The following is a 20,805-nucleotide window of genomic DNA, read 5'->3' on the forward strand; positions in this document are numbered from 1 at the left end:
AAAAAAAAAAACCATTAACTGTTGACGTGAAGCCACAGGGTTAGTGCTGCTGAGAGGACCACACATATGTATGACTTTTTGGAGTATGGAATGTAAAACAGAAAGATTTCAAACAGAAGAGGTCAAATCTAGTTTACAAAAACAAATATGCAAGAAGGTAAAACAAGAGGATTTCATCTTGGAGGTCTGAAGACAAGGCATTCTTGTGAGCTAGGATCTCCCCAGCACTTTCCAGAGAAGGGTCTTTGCATTATAGGGTCACTTAGTTATTCTCTTTCATTTGTGTGTATGACTATTTAGGAATGCATCACAATTATATTGAGGGTACCGGAACTTATCTTGCCGAGACAGGGACTGCTTTACCACAGGGGGATCTCGTTAACCACTTAGGAAGTGCAGATATGTATATAATATTCCAGAGGTTATGGAGTGTAATTCCAACTCCCCATCTTTAAATCCGTCATGTGATTTTAAAGCCACTCACTGTTGCAGCTGCTGCTGCCTCCAGTGCCTGCGCGTTCTGGACTGTGCTGACTTGGCCCTCCATGGGTTGCCCTTCCTGATAGTGAATGGAAGAAAGAAGGGGAAAGAGGAACAAAAACAAAAGAGAAAGGGAGACGAATGGAGGGGACATGGGAGGATGGAAGATGGTCAGAGAAGGGAGAGGGAGTGTCTTTAACTGAACTGTACTTTGACGGACTGTAACATCCTAACAGTTCTCTGCCGTACATGCAAGGAGAATTTTCAAGTAGCCTCAATGCATGTATGTCAGGTGCCTACATTTTATAGGTATATTTAAGTACAGTTGCATAGCCACAAAAGACAAAAAGACACCCTAAGAGATAAGCTCCCACATTCACAAGCAAAGATTAGTCTAATTTTTAGATCTAAACTCCTTTAATCAGGTTGATGACATTACTGTCGATCAATTCACTATTAATTGTATCTCTGCTTCTGCACTTTGGCCTCCAAGGAAAGGCACAGAAACAAGTTCAATAATTGATGGCTTCTGTGCTCCTACATGGGCTGAGAGTACCCAAGCGAGATGTATTTATTTTACAATGGCATCTACACACAGGTTTTCTAATGCAAAATCAGAGCTAGATCCAGATCTCAGAGGCAAGCAGGCAACACCTTGTGTCCGGTAAAACCCACTTGTCTTCGTGTGTGCACACACGCAAAGGGGTTTCAGAGGTCATGCCCCAATGTGAACCTATGTATCCAAGACCAAGACAGAGCCTACAGCTTTTGAACTACTAATAGTTGTAATCAGAAATACCAAAAACAGTCACCCACCAAATGCTTTCTTCTTAAATATTGATGGCGAAGGACCAAGGGTTTAACTACCAGCATCCATGGCACACACAGCAGTGCAACAACCACCAGGAAGCACTGAAGCCCTACCTGTGGAAAAAACAGATACAGTACAAGGTGATGCAGTGAATGTTCCATTCCTGCTAAGGTACTTTACAGAACAAGTCTCATGCACATTGCAACTCTCAGCTGTGAATAACTCCCATATACAAGTGTTTCCCTGGTACACAGATCCTTCAGTCTGCTGGTTTGGGAAGTGATAGTTGGAGCTGAACTGTTCTTAGTGTTTGTCTGAAGCTGCATCACCTCAGGCTGTGTTCACATCAGACTGTACACCCCAAGCAAAGGAGGCATGGTCATCACTCGGGTTAGAGACCTCCAAGGGAAATCTAAGTGGATTTGCAGGCAGAGGCCGTTTGTCAGGTGGCAAAGGGAGTGGCTCTCGAGTCTGTCGGGACTAGTGTCTTAGCACAGAGTTAGATGGCACTATGCTACTTTTTTTTTTTTTTTTTTTTTAAAACGTCCACTTCAGTAAGTCCTAACCACTTCTGGTTCTTAAAGAACCCATGGTACTTTGTGACAAATAGGGTAGGGCATATGGTGTCTTGATCATGCTCAAGGTCTGATAGTTACTTTCAGAAAGACCTGGATTCTCTGCTGGAGAAGTTACTGTTTTGAACCAAAACGTTACAAAAAGTGTGTGTTCCTACCTTAGGAGTGAAAACAATTGCCACAAAAAGAGCCTCTCTAACACCTCAGGATGCTTCAGGATAAAAGTGTGCTACCCTATATCACTAGGTTCTTGTTTCATGTTTTATTTCCTCTGCAGGAGTTAAGCTCTTTGGAGTGAAAGCCTCTCTCTCACATTACAGACCATCATTCACCCTGTATCATTGTAGTGAGACACATACCTGTCCTTTATAAAGCATCTTGTCACTGGGATCAGCATAGGAGAAAAGAAACATGTTGATAAAATGGATTAGAAGGCTTGGTGCATCCTTTGAAGTGTAAGCGTCATAGGCCGACCACTTGTAGAAAATTAGGATAACAAGGTAGCCAAACAATGACGATATGAAAATCATTTCAGGAATAAACCCAAGATAGATGTTCAGTGGTTTCTTGAAATAGCTATAGAGAAAGAGGAATGAGAGAGAGTTTGACATATGTTAGAGCATCACCACATTTGATGAGTTAGATAAATTTAATGCAGACTAAGACAGTGAAATTAACTTTTAACGGATAATACAAGAGGAAGAGTCTTTCAGAACAAACGAATTGTGAGTTTCTGCATTTCTAACCATCTTTAGAACTACATTTTTGATAAGAAATATTTGGTGTGTTTCACGGATTGTGGGGGAGTCCAGTCCTGCACTCTCTTCGTGGGACCCACAGTGACTCAGCCAGCCAGTAAAACAGAAGGTTTAATGGACAACAGGACCGCAGGTTACAGCAGAGCTTGTAGGCACAGTCAGGACCCCTCCATCGAGTCCTTCTGGGGGTTCAGGGTGCTTGGATCCCAGCTTAGGATACCCTGAATTCCCACCATCCAGCCCCAAACTGAAACTGAACTAACTCCCCTACAGCCAGCCCCTTCCTTTCTCCAGCTTCTGGGCAAAAGGTGCTGACACCCCTCCCCCCCTACCTTGCTCAGGTTACAAGCCTAGGTCCTGTCCCTCCCCTAAAGTCCTCCCCAGCTCTCCCATCCCCCGCCCAGACAGACCCTACTCCATCACGATATGCAAATATAGTCTCACAGGATGAGAAATATCCATAATGAAATGTTTCCTGACTAACGAAAAACTCATGTTAAAATCTCTCCATCTTAAAACCTGCTGCAAGATCCACGGTCTTGAGGCATAAAGAGTTAGATGAGAAAACCTAAGAATCTAATCTCACCCTGATAAATCTCATACAGACATTCTACACTAGTGGAAGTGTATTGTCCTAGTAAGAAACAGACCAAAGAGCACTCACATGTGGTTGAGAAGGCTCAGTGTGACACCAAAAAGCATGTGGATGATGCCAAGAATCACAGACATCTTCATCTTAAAGGAGTTGAGGAAGTTCAGCTTGTTGCTGGCAATATTCCAAATCTGTCACAAACAACATGGATTCAATCCGAATTAATGAGCGAAAGGAAGACAGTTGAACCAAAGCAGCATTTACAGGACAAGAAGCTAGCCAGGAACAGAAGATAGGTACAGACACTATACATTTTACAAACACATTTTAAAATAAAACATTCAATCATCTTGTTTCTTCACTTATCAGCCAACCTCAAATTCAGGGATTGTGGTTTCCCTTGTAACAGCTAATCTTACCAGCACCTAAGCAGAGCAAGGTCTGAGCCTTGCTCACTTCCAAGGTGGCCAGCTGGAGTTCTCAGTTTTCCTCTTGCCACAATCTGTGCTGTTGCTTGAGAAAGAATCGTGCAGTTCCCTTTTTGAACAAAGTGTCTTCTGGCCTCTAATACCAGCAAACCCCTCTAACGTCAAATACAGGATCAGTTCAAATGCAAAACAATTCTTAAGGGCAGTTTTCTGAAACCAAGTAGCTTATAAAGAGACAAGTCAAATGGTGTTACCCAGAAATACACATTTCCGAGGCACATGGGTGGCTTTTAGCCGAAGATGATACGACAAGTTCACTAGGAAATGCATGACAGGCTCTCAAGCCTAATACCAAACATAACTCCAGTGCTGTGGGATACTGCAGCCCTAAATAGCTAGGTAAAGGGTTAATAAAGAGAGACCTTCAGAACTCCTACTGGTCACCATTTCAGTACTCAGAAGCCATCACACTAATCGGCGACATAGTAGAGATAAGTAATGGAACCCACTCCACCATCCATCCCAGTGTTTTCCTCAACAATTACTCCCCCGAGTTTGCTAAGATAACACACACACACACACACACACCCCTTTAGCTTTTTCAACCATGCACCAGAAAGTTACAGTTACATAAGCCAGAAAAGCGTTTAAGGCCACGTGTATCAGAAGGAAGAACTCTTACCGGGTCGATGCCAAATGGATATGGTCCACCAAAGACCCCTGCCACGGCAGGATCCAGCTGCAGGACAGGGGTGTTCTGAAGCAACTCTGCTCTGTTTGGGTTCAAACAGATATAAAGCTTTACAAACTGTAAAAATTGTACTAAAAAAATATGAGAACATAGAACACCAGCTTCACTCCTGATCCATGAAGGGCAAGTGCATCTCAGTACAATGAACGGGAATATTAGTTATCCTTGTGTTACTTGGGAACTTGCCTAAGGAACCAACGTTTCAGCCTCCACGTGCAGTTCAATGCCCATGTGAGACTTCAGCAGGACCTTCCTGCCTGAATCTGAATAACCAGGCTCTTTGGCAAGACAGCTAAATAACTATTTTGGGTGGAAGGGGATCACCAGTGAAATACACACACAGGAGGAAGGGAGGAGAACTACCAGCAATTTGCTTCTTTCCATGCATTTTAACAGTGCGTCTAAGGCTCTGTTGGGGGAGCTAGACCACGGGGAGCCAACTGACACCCAGTTTATCCAAAGACCATTTTCACTTAAACATCTGCAGCTCTTTGTATTTCTTTACACAGCATGTGGCTTTTCTCCCCCAAGAAATGTTTCCTAGAGAAATAACACTGCTGTGGTTCCAGCCATGCATACATTCCTATGCAATTACAAACCCTGAAAAACGGATTCAGGAACTCCGCCCTATGGTTTTACTTCTCAAGCACCTAATTACTTACGTCCAGTTGCCTTTCGAGAACATCGGCCGGACGCTCCATGATGAGCCAAACATATTAAGCGCTTTGGAGAAGCAGTCATTGTAGATAAGGCCAGTGTACATGGAGAACACTCCCATTAGCAGAATGATGTACCGACCACTAAAAATGGTGTTGAACATCTGTTTCATAAAAAAGTGAGTGAGGACAAGCACACACAAAAACAAAGGCTGAAGTTACCCAATTCCAGGGCCCAGGCTGCCAGTCGTGGACTAAAGCCACTGAGCCTTTGCCATTTTATGACAAGAATTAAGGCTGCAAGGGTTACAACTGCAAGGACGACGCAAACTGAGCCCGGAGGACAGCTGGCCAGCCTACCAGAATGGGCTAGGTGGGACTGTCTCACCTTACAGCTCAGGGGACGTACAGAAAATATCACATTTGATGAAATTTCTTAAAATTTCAGTGTGAATAGGTGCCGGGAAGATAGTCAGAGCCTGGGCAGGTGCTGTAACAGCTTCTCCCATGCTCTGCCCATGTGTTTCAGTCCTGACAGATCTGTTTATCAATCCAACACCTAAGCGAGCACGACCAAGTTATGGGAATGTTTAGGACAGTGGGCCATGAGTGAGAACACATTTGACTGCAGTTTAGTCTCTGGTTTACAACCACTTATCATGGGAGGGAACTGGCACCCCCAGTGGTGAAAACCTCACAGATTAACCATTAAACCACGGTCTGCCTGGATCATTGTTTCAGACACTTAAATGCAAACCAAAGGAATCCCCACAATTCTAAGAAGGGCATTACTCATCATCTTGTGGTCTATAGACTTTTGTTTGCTATTAGTTTGTTCATGTTTTTGACAAACTGGACATGAAAAAAAATTGATGTACTATTGGCAGTTTGCGGGGTTCGGGGGGGGAGGATCAATTTAGGTCTCTTTGCTTTAATACAGAACTGAGCTTGACCTAGCTCTTTACCTCATTGTCATTCTTCTGTGACAGAATGCGACTTTCCCTAACCACCATCCACACGGCAATTAACGTCATCAGGATTCCATGACCAAAGTCTCCAAACATCACAGCAAACAGGAATGGGAAAGTGATAATCGTGTACGGAGCTAGAAGCGAGGGGAAAACAGACCAGACATCTCTCTGTTTGGCTCTCTGGTTCCACTTATTCCATTAGCAATACAATTCATATATTCATTCCCATCTTCCAAACAGGATCAACCTTCACTGGAGATACTGGAAGAAACTACATCACCTCATGGAACTTATAAGAGCAGCTCTGTTCATGTGTGGAAATAAGCTTCTGGCAACCTTTAACTAAATTGAAAAGGAAAGACATTTATATCCTCTCTGATGCTGGCAACTGCTAGCCAATCTCCCATCCTCCTCAAGTCTCAGATCTGTGCCCATGCTGACTGCTTCTTCTTTCCCAACGCATCCATGATATTTCACCTTAATCATCTTCCCTGTGGAATCAGTGGATACACCACCCTCAAGACACTGAGAAGTAGTAAGACTGAAGACAGGCACTAGAAAACCCAGCTGGAACAACTGCGTACTAGTAGATCACTAGCTTGGGCTGCGCAAGAGAGAGACTGGACTGTGACCTCAATCATCTCCACCTCTCTCAAACGGTAAGAAACGGTTTTCTCTATTCTCTGGTCCAACTGGTTCCCAGATGATCTGACTGAAAGGTCTCATTTTGCGGCTTTTTACTTCTTTAAACCTAGCACATTAACAAGTATCCTCAGTTGCCAAAAAAAAATACTACTTGTGCTACTTCTAGGAGATCATGGAAACAGATTGAACTTGCCACCTTCACACAAGCCTGCAGCAGCTTGATGGGATGCAGTTGCTCAAGTATGCAGAAGCTACAAGGTACTAAACCTTTTAATCTAAACACAAATATGACTACAAGGGGACAAGAGAAATTAAGTCATTCATACCTTTAATTTACAAGTTACAACAGTTTACTTTTTTGGAGTACCTCTAACTATCAGGAATGCAAATTTAGAGTAGAGTAATTAAAAAACAAACAAACCAAGTTTAAATGCTCCAGTGAGCCCTATCAGCCAGTCAAAAAGGTCAAGCACTTATTTATACTCTATCATGTCTCTGATGGTTAGATGCAGGTTTGATGGTAAGAGCAGGTTAGACAAACACCTGTCAGGGATGGTCTAGATAATGTTTAGTCCTGCCATGAATGCAGGTGACTGGACTAGAGGACCTCTCGAAGTCCCTTCCAGTCCTATGATTCTATGACCTATTTCTACCTGCTGTTATAGTTTGATCTGCTAAACCACACCAGCCTTGAGTCTGCATTTTGTGGCCCAGTACTCTTGTAACGTGACCTGCCTGCATAAAGCAGATTACCATCATGACAATTTAGCCTGAAATCAAAAGTTTTCTGATAAGACTGATCTCTCAGAGCACTTCTGCATTCGCCACTCCAGGAAACGCATTTTACAGCTGAAAGGGAGTCATCCTTGCTATGAAATCTACCTCTTGGCTTAGTGCCCAGAAAATAGCTCTTTGCTGGCAACAGTTTATCATTAAGACAATTCTGAGCATAAGGGGGTAGATTCTGCATTAACATACACATGATTGGGCCTATACATTTTCAAAGATGGAAAGCAACAATGTTTTACAATTCATGGTAACAGAGGCTGCACTTGCTCAGATTGCTGGGTCAATCCTGTGCAAGGGCTTTGACTATCAGGGGAGAAACCAGGCCACCCAGTCACCAGATCAGAGGGATGAACAGACAAATTGTGTGTTTACCTGGATTTATCTCCCGGTAAGTTCCAATGCCATATGCGTCTACTATATTCTGAAAGCCAGAAGTGAACTTGTTGGTTTTGTTGTAAGTTGGCGGAGTTTGATTGGTTTGCATCCTATTCAGGATGGATGGAACAGTGGATCCGCTGTGCTCCTGTATTAAAAACAGATAAACTGAGGTTAGCCACTCCTCCTTCCCTAGACAAGCCAAGGACAGAGGGGCAGGTTTGCCTCTCATTGGCATCAGGAAAGCTACAGAGAACTTGCATATTTGTGGTCCACTACACAATGCAGGAACACACTGTGGCCCTAGGAAAAAGTTTCCCCTGCCTTTGTGAGCCCCCTGTTTGCCCCCCACTCCTCCAATATTCTCCATTCCAATTTCTCCTGTCTGGGACATAAAGTCACAGGCATTAACATTTTAGGAACCGTACTGGGAGGATGGGCAGCATCTGGGGAGGGCATATGCGGGAATTTATTAATGACGCCCATCAACTAGTTCTTTGATCTAAAGCCAATTACAGAGGTGGCTGTGCCTGCTGGCTCTGCTAACCAGATGCCAGGGACTCTATGTTCCCCCTTCTGATTTTCCAGTTTTCCCCAAAACCAATAAGGTTCTCTCCTGATGCCTAAAACATTGCCTGAAATTTTTGAATTGATTGGATGGACAGTCAAAAGTTATTGCATTGCAGAGTGACAGAAATCCTGGAAGAATGGAGCTTGGCCAGACAGGTCTGTAGGAGAGTAAGTGTGCTACTGTGCCTGACATGCCACTAGTCATCTAGTCAGGTCCCAGTTTTCACCACTCAGACATGGTACCTACACAGCATCTGACTTGCTTAAGAGGCAGATCTGACGGACGAGCCATTATTTGAGGCTCAGTGCCTGCTGCTAAGAAGCATAAAAGCAGCACTTCAAAACTGTCTCTGAGATAACAGAAAAGCATGTCAATACTGGGAAATGATTTTGCGCAAAGGGTATGTTCCTGTTTTATCATGAATCGATGCAAGTACCCTAGTCATATGAGGAGAGAGAATACAGGAATCTAGATTAAAGATCTTGTTTGCTTTTATGGTTGAAGGACTTCAGATCAAAGAAAGATGGTGCTAGCATAGGGGAAGGATTCAGAACAAGGAGAGCCAATCATCCAGGGCCTGATCCTCAAAGAATTCAGACCCAAAAGCATGTTAGAATTTTGCAGGAGGGAGACCTATAGGTCAGGAAGAAGCTCAGCAACTGACGGGGAAGATGGGTTTCATAAAAATGCTGACAACAGGAATCATATTTCACTGCTGGACCATGTCCCTCTGAGGAGGGACATGTTCACTGTGCCAGCTGCCAGGTTCCCTCCAAGCCTTTCTGGAGGGCAGTTGATGGGTGGGCTCCTTGTTGGACTTGCCAGCCTGCAGAGCTTGCCAACTTGCAGAGCTCTAGTCACCTCTGTCCAATGAGCAGAGTCAACCCAAGCTGCAAGCAGATCAGCAATCAAAGGAAAAAGCACAGATATTGTTCTGGACAAGTTCTCTGTTTTTTCATTTTATGGCATTACATGCCCCTGCCCAGGCAAGCAACCAACTCTGAAGTATCCCCAATGTTTGTTCAGTCCATCTCTCCAACAACCAGTATTTTCTGGAGCTCTGGGTGAGTGCTTTTCTGGTAACAATGGTTGCTACAGATTAAATGTCTCCTCTACGAAGGTTGCCATTTTTACATACAGCCTAAGAGATGCCTTTCAAAACTCCAGTTCAGTCTGGCTCCTCAGGTGCAATGATTCATCAGGGTTCAGGTGGCTGAAGGGGGCTGGTCTGCTGAGACTTGCATGGGAGGTAAGTGACAACTGCTGCAGTTCAAAAGCGAGGAGATACTCACGGTTCCTCTTCTGAGAGCAAACTGGATGGAATCGAGGTCAGCAACGGGGCACCAGACTTCAGCAATCAAACACTTCTGGGTCACGTCAATGTTACACAGGTTCAGGGTATGGTAGATAGCCTTCATCTTCCGCACTTTGATGAACCAGACACGGATATTTTTAGCAGCTGCCTGCAGGACCCGCTGGCGATGATCCTCTGTTTGGTTCAGCACCTTGCATGGAAAAAGTGGGACAAAGACAGCAGTGAGGGATTTGGTTGCAATCTGTAGCACACAGCAGGGCACAACACAATAGCTGCTAGTGGTCAGGGCATACGGACAAGCCTGAGTCAGTGGAGGGCTGAGAGCCCAATGCCTCCTCACTGCTGTATGTTTGGAACATGCTCTCCAGTCTCCTCACATGCACCCTAGTTTAGCCAAAAGACACTCCTGGAAAGAAATGTACAGAACAGCTATAGGCCGTTCTCCTCCTGCCCCACCTCACCCCATCAGAGACTTGCAAGGGGAAAAGGGAAATGTTCAGATTCCCAAGGGGAGATTTTTTTCTCCACCCGGCTTCAACTGACATTTGCTTTCAAAGCTGCAGAGAAATGACTGTGTGTTGTGCACTGCAAGAGATCCACCTTGGGTGGTAGGGGACACAGGGAGCTTATGTTTAAAGGGTCAGAATTCATTCACATTTGGCTCTCAAAACCGGCAGAGTTCTCTGGTGGGGTCTGACTGGAATGTGCCTCCAGATCTGGCCAAGACAGTTTCAGAGACTGTAAAGCCTCTCAAGTTCAAGTGGAAATGGCAGTATGTGACAAAGTGATCAGGTGCAGCTTGGAACTAGGCTGCTCCTGCATTCTTGCCCATTTTCTGATTGCTAAGCAGCTGGTCTCAGCAGCTTCATGCTAGGAGAGTTGGCATCTGTAAAAGCAGGGCCCTGCATTCAACACCTTTCGTTGTAGCTTTTGCATGAGTCCTCAACGTTTTATTTCCATAAATCTCTCGTTCCATTAAATCCCTTTCTAGCTTCCTGATATGCATCATGCTTCCCTTTCCCTGGTTTCAGCGGTGACAGAGCTGGCGCCAGGCAGCTTACAGGTTGCTGATTCAACTCTTTGCTAACCACTTGTTTATTCATTGCTTTCACTCACACCCAGAGCTGTAGCACAAGAGAGATCAGTTTTTAAAACAGCAGACCTCCAGGGCACCGTGATGTGAAAGTACACAGACAGGCAGAAGACCTCTGGCAGCATCAACTACTGTTGGCCTTTTAATCAATCTGTGAACACAGATTTGACCATTTTCATCTACAAAGACCCTAAAGAAGAAAGCCTCAGACCATCCTGCTTCTAGCTTTGAAGACATACACGCCTCTCTGACTCCCTTGCTTGCTAGTGCGAATTTCAATACCAATGCTAGAATTTACAAAGAGGGTTAGTCACTCAGCCTCCTGGAAAAATTAAGCCTAACTAGGGAGCTGAATGGAACCAAGCAGAGAAACAAAATTATTCTCGGCTCTTGCAACTGTTTAATCTCACAGCAGATTCTTGATCTTGTTTAACAGGAAACTTTTAGCACAAGCCGTATCTACATCTAGCCTGGCCAATTAGTCTCAGACAAAATGAGATCCACCCTTCAGGTCATGTGAGCCACCCAGCATTCCACAGGCTAATGCAGCACTGACCCAGTTTGTTCTGCGTTATTACCATTTGAAGATCGTCAATCCTGGTATTGACTCCAGAAGCCATTTCCTTCCTCTCCTGTGGTGTCTCTGGGCAAGGGTAGAGGGAGGCACGGAACCTGAATGGTTTAAGACAAAAAGCCAAATTGATACATAATGCTCAGTAAAGGAATGTTTTAAGATTATGGGCTTTGCAAGTGAAAACGTCTCACCAACATTCACCAAGGCAGATAGCTACAACACAAGTTTGCTCAAGGCCAAACCATTATCTGACCACACTGACTTCTATATCCAAGTCAAGCCCTTGACATTAACATAGTCCTTTGTGCAGGTGTAAAATTAATTCTGACCAAGAGAAAAACTGAGAAAAAAAATATGTTGAGAACTTGGGCAACAAAACAAGTCTCAGCAGCACCTTTAACTAGTAATCAACAGTGCATTCAACTGACAGCTATTACACCAACGTAACTGCCCTTCAGAAGCACTGGCTTCCACCAGCAGGAAATCTTTCATGTTTCTGATGAGAAGCACGAGTTAATTTCAGTATGCGATAACTTGATCGCTTTCACATTTTTGCTATAACAGCAAAAGCAATTCATCCACTTTATGGATTAAAAACTGGGGGTGGCTAATTTGGTTGTACAACAACCTTCAGTAACACATATCATGTGCTGATGTTTCTTAGGTTTACTATGTCAAGGTCACCTAAGGATTTCTCTTATGCTACTCTTTGCATCATCCTAGATTTTCTGACTAACACAGGCTTAAGGAACCGTTAAAGTACATACTTAGACACTCAATTTGTATTTCAAGATGCATTACAAATATAATATGTGAACAACCTGATTTTCAGAAGTGCTGAGCACAGCTGAAAAAAATCAAGCCACAAGTATTTTTAAGTCTGATTTCTTCTTACCCTTCACAGATTTTCTTGACTCTATTTTTTAGCTGATCACCTTGGAAAAAAATAATAAACACAGACTTGTGCACGTAGTCTCCCTGGAAAAGACAAACACAGATGCAGTGCAAGACCCAAGTACTATACAGGAACTAGCTATTATAGCAAATTACCACATAGCTCTGTATTTTCCCTGTTCCATGTACGAATATACAGGAAATTATAGCTGCACGTTGAGTCAAGAACATACCCTCACACAGTCACAAAACACTCACTTTGAAAGGAACTCTCTCTCAGCCTTGGTCTATACTGGGGGGAGGAGATAAATCTAAGTCATGCAACTTCAGCTATGTGAATAACATAGCTGAAGTCGACATACTTAGACCTACTCGCCACAGTGTCTTCACTGCAGTGAGTCAACTGCTGCTGCCCCCAATCAACGCTGCCTGCGCCTCTTGTGGCAGTGGAGTACAGGAGCCAATGGGAGAGTCGACTAGGCACGATAAATTGACCCCCGCTGGATTGATGGCTGCCCGCTGATCTGGCAGGTAGTATAAACATACCCTTAGCTTAGTGGTCTCTTCGTGCTGGAGCTAAATGGTCTATCTGCTTATCAGATCTATAAAATCTGTGCAAGAATAAACTGAAAAATCACGCAGAAGTTGGAAATTTTTATTGCCCAACATTTGGCTGCAGTTAGGTGTGTATCGTCAGCTCTTCCCGCCAGCCCCACTCCAACTAAAAGCAGCAAGTAAAAGAATGAATGGAAATGAGGTGATGTACGTGGTATATTTAGTTACAAGAATGCCCAGGGGCCTAAAAACCTGGGGTTCTCCAGGGAGGTCCACAGCACATTCTCTGTGCAGCTGTTTGGATTTAGATATCTAACCCCCCTTTCCTGCATTTGTTAATAAGATGTTGTTCTACCTTACATAGGAAATTTAGCTTCATGCTTCTCAGAACAACACTAGATGTAATGTCATTGTCCAACACTTCCTTAAATTAAGAATATAGCCCTTCTCTGGCAGACAGTTGATATGCAGTTCAGCTATCAGTAGAGCAACACAGCAACCAAATTCATAGGGAAAATAGGAAGTAACAACTGAATGTTTCAAATCTTTATTTCACTGCAGCCCACAGTCCTCCTTTTGCTTATTCTTAACTGAAGCAGCTATGGAGTTGCAGAGTTTCCAGTGTTTGGGAACTATACATCAGTGGATGGCCATTAACATAATAAAATAAGCATCCTTCCTAGTCAGAATGTTCACCATTTAAATTGTAAGGAAGGCCAATGGAACTAAGAGCTACTAAAAGACCTTGAAGCTCACATTTGGTGGCCATCTTTAAAAGATTAAAAGTTGTTTGTTTGTTTGTTTTTTTAAATAGTGCATGTGACGAACTGGGACTGTTCCTAATGTTTGCTCTGAATACTGTGTTGGTGCCTCAGTGTCCCCTAGGCAGTTCTTAAGTATCTGGCAGAGCAAAGGGCCAGTGCACCTAATGCCTGGCACTCCTGGGCATGTGCGCGGAAGTCTTTATTAACTAGGGACGGGTTGCAAGACTGGCTATGTCTGCAAACTGGGAAAGGAGTGACTCCTTCTCCCTGCCCCAGGATAGCCCTCCACGTCAAGATGATTTAGTCCAGCTTGTGTGAGGTAGGTGGATTTCACCCTGTGTACTCTTTGTCCTGACTTCCATAAGTTGCATTCCACTTTTGGAAGCATTAGAGGGCACACCACCTTGGGGACAAAATCAGTGCAGCTCCAGTACCACGCGCTCCAGTGCGTGCCTGGGCGGCAAGCTGGTGGGGGCACCTGCTGGTCCCTGCGAGGGCAGCAGTCAGCAGCCTCGGCGGCATGCCTGCAGGAGGTCCGCCAGTCCCGCAGATTCGGTGCAATTCTAGCAGCGGGTACGTGAATCTGCAGGACCGCAGCTTCCCGCAGGCAAGCGCGAAGGCTGCCTGCCTCTGCTCTGGCGGCAAAAAGCTAAAGCTGCCCCTGGACAAATACCTGTATCCTGACCCCTGCAGATCTCAACCACACAGTACTTCAGGGGAGTTTTTCCTTGAGTAAGTCTGCAAGCAAGGCCTCTCTCATTTGTATGCCACCGCTGTACGTGTTTTATTCTTTTGAGAGGCCTTTGTGTAGAAATATGACCTTTCCTCTTTGCCTGCTAAAGGAAGTGATCTATCTTAATGAGTCTGAGCACTTAATAACGGTAGTTAAGACACAGCCTTGGTTCACTGCTCAGGCAGAACTCTTGAAAGAGACCATGCCTAAAGGAAAGAAACAGCAAGTCAACCTGTGTAACCCTTTCACCGGGGAACAACCAGGCTAGCAAGGGTGCTTGCCCGGCACTCTTCAGAGAGCTAAGCTGGCAGCATATCAGCTTAGAGCATTCCTGCCTCAGGAGACCACGTGCTACCCAGCCCAACCCTGCTCAGTGAGAGGAGTGGCACCCAACATCCTCTACACTTGGTATTGGTGGAGTCCCTATTTGAATTGTAGCCTGTTCTCACTTAACTCACTTGGATGGGAAACAGACAGGAACTTTCTTCTGCCTTTTACAGAGATGGCATAGAAAGATCCCAAGTTCTGTCCTGCATGAAGCAGCCTCGTAGCTGCTTGCATTGTACCTAGCACTCCTTAGTGACAGTCACCACCAAGGGTACTCTCCTTCCATCTGGAGGGTTCACCCTGTGAAGCGCTGCAGAATGTGGACCCTTGCCGGGTGAGTCCACAGCTGGACGGACACAACAAGAAAGGAGTGTTCCTGTGGAGAATCCACCCTACTTCTAATGCTGTGACTGTGGCTGGAGAACGGTTCACACACACGCCTGTCTCCATTCTGGAGCCCACTGTGACAATTTTCAGCGGCATCCAGGGCTCGAATCTCCTCCCTGCCGTCCTTAGAGGGAGTCTTACCGGTGTCAGCTGGGTGTTAACTCCCAACAAACCAGCCTGTCAGGTACTCAAGCACTCTCCTCTGGCACACCAGCCCTGCCTTTGCCCTGACAATAGATGCTCTCAGCCCTGGCCCTACAAATGTCTCCTATGGTGTCAGCCCTGTACACTGATAACCATAGAATCCAGATCCTCTGCTCACACCCAGGGTTCTTCTGGAACCATGGGGGAGCCACGAGCAGACAAGGCCTGTGGTCCAGAGCCAGGAACGGTGAATGTGAGCCTCGTCATCTCCTTAAGAGGCATTGTGATCCTGTGCACAGAGCGAGTTACGCCATGGGAAGTTCATCAAGGCACAGTAATCGTGCAGTTGGAGGAGGAGACGCTTGAGGAGCAGATTCTGACCCAGATGGGCTACGAGGATGGGGCAGCAGCAGCACTCCTGAGAGTCTGGTCCCAACCAGACAAGGATCGTTCACGATTGGTTCACCCTAGGGCGAGGGACGGATGGGATTGGAGCCAGAGCCTGAGGAGCCGCGGCATAGAGAGAGTCAAGAGCTGTGGAAAGCGCAGGGAGCAGCTGCGGCACGGATGGATGGGTGGAGTGGAGGCTAGGGCTGCCGCAGGATCAGTGGGAACCCGCTGCCGGGGCGAGGCCCGCGGCAGAGGAACTGTGGTGTGCGCCGCAGAGCTGCTAGGACTGTGGGACCTGGGTGAAGGCTGGGTGAAGCCCCGCCTGCTATGGCCTGTCCCTTGCAGCGCAGGGGAGGTCGGACTGGCTGGTCATGGTTCTCCAGGATCGCTGCGGCCCTGTTGGGGGTGCTGTCTCGCCTTTGAAGGATCCAGCGCCTGCCCTGTAATCCAGGGTTTGAATTTAATCCAGGGAACCAATTGTGGGATGCGAATGGTCAGTGAAAGCAATGACCTTGCTGGCAGCGGGAGGGCTGCGGACTCAGGATACCTGCCTACTGTAACCAGCCCCCGGGACTGAGGGGGAGAGAGATGCTCCCCGCCCCTGCACACCAGAGAGGGGCTCACGCTGGCTGCTGATGCTGAACCAGAGCAGAGAGCTCGCTGCCTGCCCCACTGGGACAGCCGGGCAGCGCTGAGCACGGGGGGAGCTGAGACCCCGACTAGTGGGGGACACCCAGGCAGGCAGGTTCAGCTGCCACAGGTTTGCCTGTCCAGATGTGCTGCTGGGAAAGATTATACAGCAGGGAGGGATACCAGCGACAGGCTCAGGGAGGCGGACCAGCCCAGCCAGTGAGAGGGACAGGTCCCTCCCTGCCCCAGCAGCTGAATCCCAGACCGACGCTCAGAGAGATCCTCCTGGAAGCTCGGGAACTGGCTGGTTCACAGCGCTGCAACCCCTTGGGGAGGCTGCAGGGACAGAGTCCGTGGGGAAGGGATTCCTGTCCCGGGAATGGACTCCCAAGCGGAAGTAGAACTGAGGGAACAGAGGCAGCTGGTGGTGCCCCAGGAATCCACAGGTTCTTCCCCTCAAAGCTGCTGGATGGAGGAGAGTGAGAGGGACCCTGGACCGAAAGGGAGGATTGGGGGAGAAGGGAAAGACCCCTGTGGACTCTTCCCTGAGTGGGGACATCTCCCCTAGGTGTTCCCCATTCAGAGTCATCGGGAAAGCAACCCAGTCCTGGAGAGAGGGTCGGACATGCTGGCTTATGGGATCCAGCCGTTTACAGCCCATGGGCCTCATCCGGGGCTGATCCCAAGGGAGACAGGATTGGTCTCGTTTTATGGGGGCTATCAGAAGCTAAAGCCATCACAGTGTCCAATGCCGCCATGCCTGGCCTGGGGAATTCTAGACAAGCAGAGGGGATGGAGAACTTGGCCCTGGCAGACACTATAAACTTGTGTCTTTAGCCAGACCTGGGAGGAACAGGTGTCCAGTGAAGAGGGGGCTGGGCTGCTCAAGGGTGGGACTGTGGAAAGTTGGAAGTATAGATGGGTGGAGAGGTGTTGTATCTGGCCACAAGTGCGGCTGCCCAACCCAGAGCTGGCCAAGGCAGATGGGGCTCTACCAAGAGAGCCCGAATTGCCGCCCAGAGATGTCGGGAAGACCTGTCCCGTTATTAACCCAGGAGTATTGGGGTGGCAAAAGGGTACAGGCCGCATCAACCTTCCACATGCGGCCTGCAATGGCTCAAGCACACTCAAGCCAAGAGAGGCACAAAACTGGGAGGGCCTGGTGTAACCACACCAAGGAATTGGAGAGAATGCCGGGCAATCCAACTGGAACGTTGGTGGGTTCGAACTTCCCAGTCACTGGCTGGAGTGACCTGGCCAGTTCGGTCCGACAGGGGGAGAGTGTGCCGACTGGGCTGTTCCAATGTTGCTCTGATACTGTGTGGTGCCTCAGTGTCCCTAGGCGTTCTTAGTATCTGCAGAGCAAAGGGCCAGTGCACCTAATGCCTGGCACTCTGTATCTCGCAACTGATGGCTGGGCCCTCCTCTGGCAAGGTGCCAACTGCAGGTGTTGGAGCAAGGGATCAGGTGCGCCTCCGCGGGAAGGCCGAGAGCGAGAGGAGGGGCTGGGGGGTTGGTAGTCTGGAGCTACCTGGGATCAGAGTGAAGTGCAGACCTAGGGTCTGGCTCACTGCCCAGAATGGATCCGGCCGAGGGGTCTGGTTCACTGTATCTCCAAGTCTGTTTAACTTGTTCTGTCATCGACGTAAACCTCTGTTTTGCTGGCTGAGAGTTCACGTCTGATGCCCCCCCCACCAAGTTGGGGGGTGGGCAAGCACTGTGGCTTCAGGACCCAGCCTGGGTGGGCTCGCTGTGGGAAGCGCACGGAGGGGCAGAGGATGCTGAATGCTCCAAGGAGAGACCCAGGAGGTGAAGTCGTGTGAGCTTCTTGCCCTGAACAAGTCTGCTCCGAGGGAGAGGAGGCTCCCAAAGTCCTGACTGGCTTTGTGGGGAGCAGTTCCAGAGCGTCGCCCGGGGACTCCAAATGAGCAACAGATTCTATACAGAGACTTCTAAACTGGTCACCACCCAAACAAGGCAAGAGGTTGCTCAGCCTCTGTTGCAGACAGGAATAACTTACACAGTACTGTAGATGGGCATGGCACTTTACCAAAGGAGGAGTCTCTATCTCAAAGAGGTTACAAGTGAAGGCCCTGATTCTGCAACTCTAGCCCTAAGACGAGAGGGGATAACTAATACAAGGAGCAGGCAGGGAGGACCATAGTGAAGACAGTGCAGTCATGCACGTCTCAAGAACATGCAATGTCAGTGAACATACAATGCAGGTGAAAAACAACTCTGAACTCAGGCTGTTTCAGGGAGAAACCACTTCTCAGATACAAATGCCTTTGTTATTTCAGGACCTGATCCTGCACCTGATCCCGCAATGAACTCCATGCAGGTAGATGAGGTGAAGAGGCCAACCCTCACAGAGCTCATTGCAGGATTAGGACCCAAGTCTGACTGTACATTTGTTATTCATTTGGGATCTCATAGTATTTTGCCTCCATGAAAAGCAATTCATTTTACCGTCACAGGATCTTCCAGGGGGGTTTCGATTTCAGCCTGACGCAGGAATACGTTTCCTCGACACACTCGCCACAACATGCGCTCAAAGGTAGGGATTCGCTCACGGTTGATCACGCCGGCCACAAATCTGCATGAGGTGGAAAAACTGTGGATTAGGTTGCTGCCCCTAGTAATGTTTGTAGAGCACAAAGAAGCTGGAGCTCCAAGAGATTAACTGGAGGCTAGCTGATAAATCAAGGTTTAAAGCCACAAACTCCAGCTGACTTGTTTGTGGTTAGTTCTATAATCAAAATGGGACACACACACACACACACACACACACACACACACAAAGAGGAAACAGCTAGAACATGTCAAAGGCTGTACCCTCCATCCCCTTTAAGAGCAAGCCTTACTGTCTGCAGATTAAGTACCATAGTTACAAAGTAAAAAGCACTTTACAGTGCGAATGCATTAGCTTCCCCTTCAGTCATAGGACTTCCATGCCTGTTGCTGTCAGTTTCACGCTGCTTCTGTAACTTCGACACCAAAGACTGTACTAGGCAGGCAGGGCAGCAACAGGCTACACAGCTTTCAAAGACCATAGGCATTTGCTTTAGAGGAGACCACTGGCGCAAACTCCTAGGTCCAGGTAAAGTGGTATGAAAAAAGTGCTTGTGGCTTCTACATTTCTGTTTCAAAGGTGACCTGGAATCAACTAATGAAAAGGGATAAAAAGAAGTGGCCTTATTGTCAAAGGTGCTATGCTCCTATTGACTAATGGAAGCTCTGAATTTTCTGTAAGTTTGAAAATCAGGCCTCAAATGCTTACGGAATAGGCTAGCTCTAGGTTTCTGTGCTGCTATGCAAGACACCAGAGAATGACTTCCTCTTTCAGCTACTTTCTCCCTGGGCTAGCAGGGGCTGGAAAGTTAGCAGAGGCGGGGCAGGGAAGGATGGAGACCCTTATTAGTTGACTGTGGATTGACCCCGATAGGCCGAAGGTCCCAGTGTGGAGATCCTCAGGGCTGTGTTTGAAGCCCTCTGGATTCCAGATGGGAGTGAACAATTAAGGCAAACAGACAAAACGGAAAGTATAAAAGTTGCTGTTACCCAAGTCGCAGAGGGGCAGCTCTTCCGATCTCACTTGGCTCCAGGAGCGAAGAGGATTCCTCCAGCAGGTCTGGATCCGCCATCTGCTGATGATGCAATTCAGCCTGAATTCACAAATCAATTAATATCTAATGAAACTAGTTAGTGGCATGCAGGGAACGAGGAACCAGGAAACAGTTTTCAGGAGAGGAGGGGAAAAAAAGAAAAAAAAAATATACCTCCAAAGGACACCAAAAAAAGAAAATGAAATAACAGAGACCAAGGGTCACACAAGGGAGGGGAAAAACAAGAGGTAAGCAGAATGGCTCAGCAAAGCTTCTGTGGAAAAGGATCTGGAGATTGCAAAAGAAAAACAAGATGCTTGTGGGATATATAATTCTGCAGATGGGTGGAAGTTAGATTTTACCCAAAGTTATGTTCCCAAAAATGTTCTTAACTTTTTGATTATGGTGTAGAGTGACCCAACATGCTTCCATCACTACTTTCTGAACTTAGGGGAAATGGATGGAGAGGTACAGAGAAATACTCATTCATGTACCGTAATACCGCTGTGTGTCTGTGCGTTTTCAATAAATTTACCAGCAGCTACGGGCGGTGCAAACATAGGTTGCCTTTTTAAGTGCAACAGGGGTCAGGATTCTTTCACTCTCTCAAATTCAGTCCACTCTGGCCAGATTCAGAAGAATGCTGCCCAAGCAAGACTTCTGTAGTAGGTCCAGTTGACTAAAACATAAGGAAAGTTTGCACTTCTGCTACACCCATGACTGCATGCCTTACAGATCTTTAAACATCATAATATCCCACTGAGGAGCACAGGTAGCATCATTTCATTCTAAAGATGGGTGACCTTAGCCTAGTCCCTTCATCTCTCAATGCTAAGTCAGTGGGAGAGCCAGTTATAAAACCGGAGAGTCCCAGCTGCTAGATGTCCTGTCTATCCATGACTCTGACTCTCCCTCCATAAATGCACAATGCCTATAGCTTGAAGAATGCACTTTTGAGAGTGAATGCCCCTTTTTTTTTCCCCCTTGTAAGA

General features: G+C 46.8%; 1 protein-coding gene across 8 annotated transcripts in view; it reads right to left on the minus strand.

Moving 5' to 3' along the window:
* ATP6V0A1 (ATPase H+ transporting V0 subunit a1) overlaps positions 1-20,805 on the minus strand; it is a 50,347-nt gene that overhangs the window by 21,683 nt on the left and 7,859 nt on the right. For 2 of the 8 annotated variants that reach the window (XM_032772779.2, XM_032772778.2), the window contains exons 5-17: positions 19,770-19,873; positions 18,678-18,804; positions 12,280-12,362; positions 11,389-11,482; positions 9,695-9,907; positions 7,829-7,979; positions 6,017-6,156; positions 5,058-5,215; positions 4,327-4,417; positions 3,289-3,407; positions 2,226-2,442; positions 1,297-1,404; positions 485-559 (exon numbers count right to left, since the gene is read on the minus strand). In XM_032772779.2, the coding sequence (XP_032628670.1) occupies positions 485-559; positions 1,297-1,404; positions 2,226-2,442; positions 3,289-3,407; positions 4,327-4,417; positions 5,058-5,215; positions 6,017-6,156; positions 7,829-7,979; positions 9,695-9,907; positions 11,389-11,482; positions 12,280-12,362; positions 18,678-18,804; positions 19,770-19,873 (1,680 nt within the window). The remainder of the gene's footprint in view (positions 1-484; positions 560-1,296; positions 1,405-2,225; positions 2,443-3,288; positions 3,408-4,326; positions 4,418-5,057; positions 5,216-6,016; positions 6,157-7,828; positions 7,980-9,694; positions 9,908-11,388; positions 11,483-12,279; positions 12,363-18,677; positions 18,805-19,769; positions 19,874-20,805) is intronic. The other 6 variants (XM_032772786.2, XM_032772784.2, XM_032772783.2 and 3 more) reach the window with 4 other exon arrangements.

Source organism: Chelonoidis abingdonii, chromosome 21, assembly GCF_003597395.2.
Source record: "Chelonoidis abingdonii isolate Lonesome George chromosome 21, CheloAbing_2.0, whole genome shotgun sequence".
Lineage (NCBI taxonomy): Eukaryota > Metazoa > Chordata > Testudines > Testudinidae > Chelonoidis > Chelonoidis abingdonii.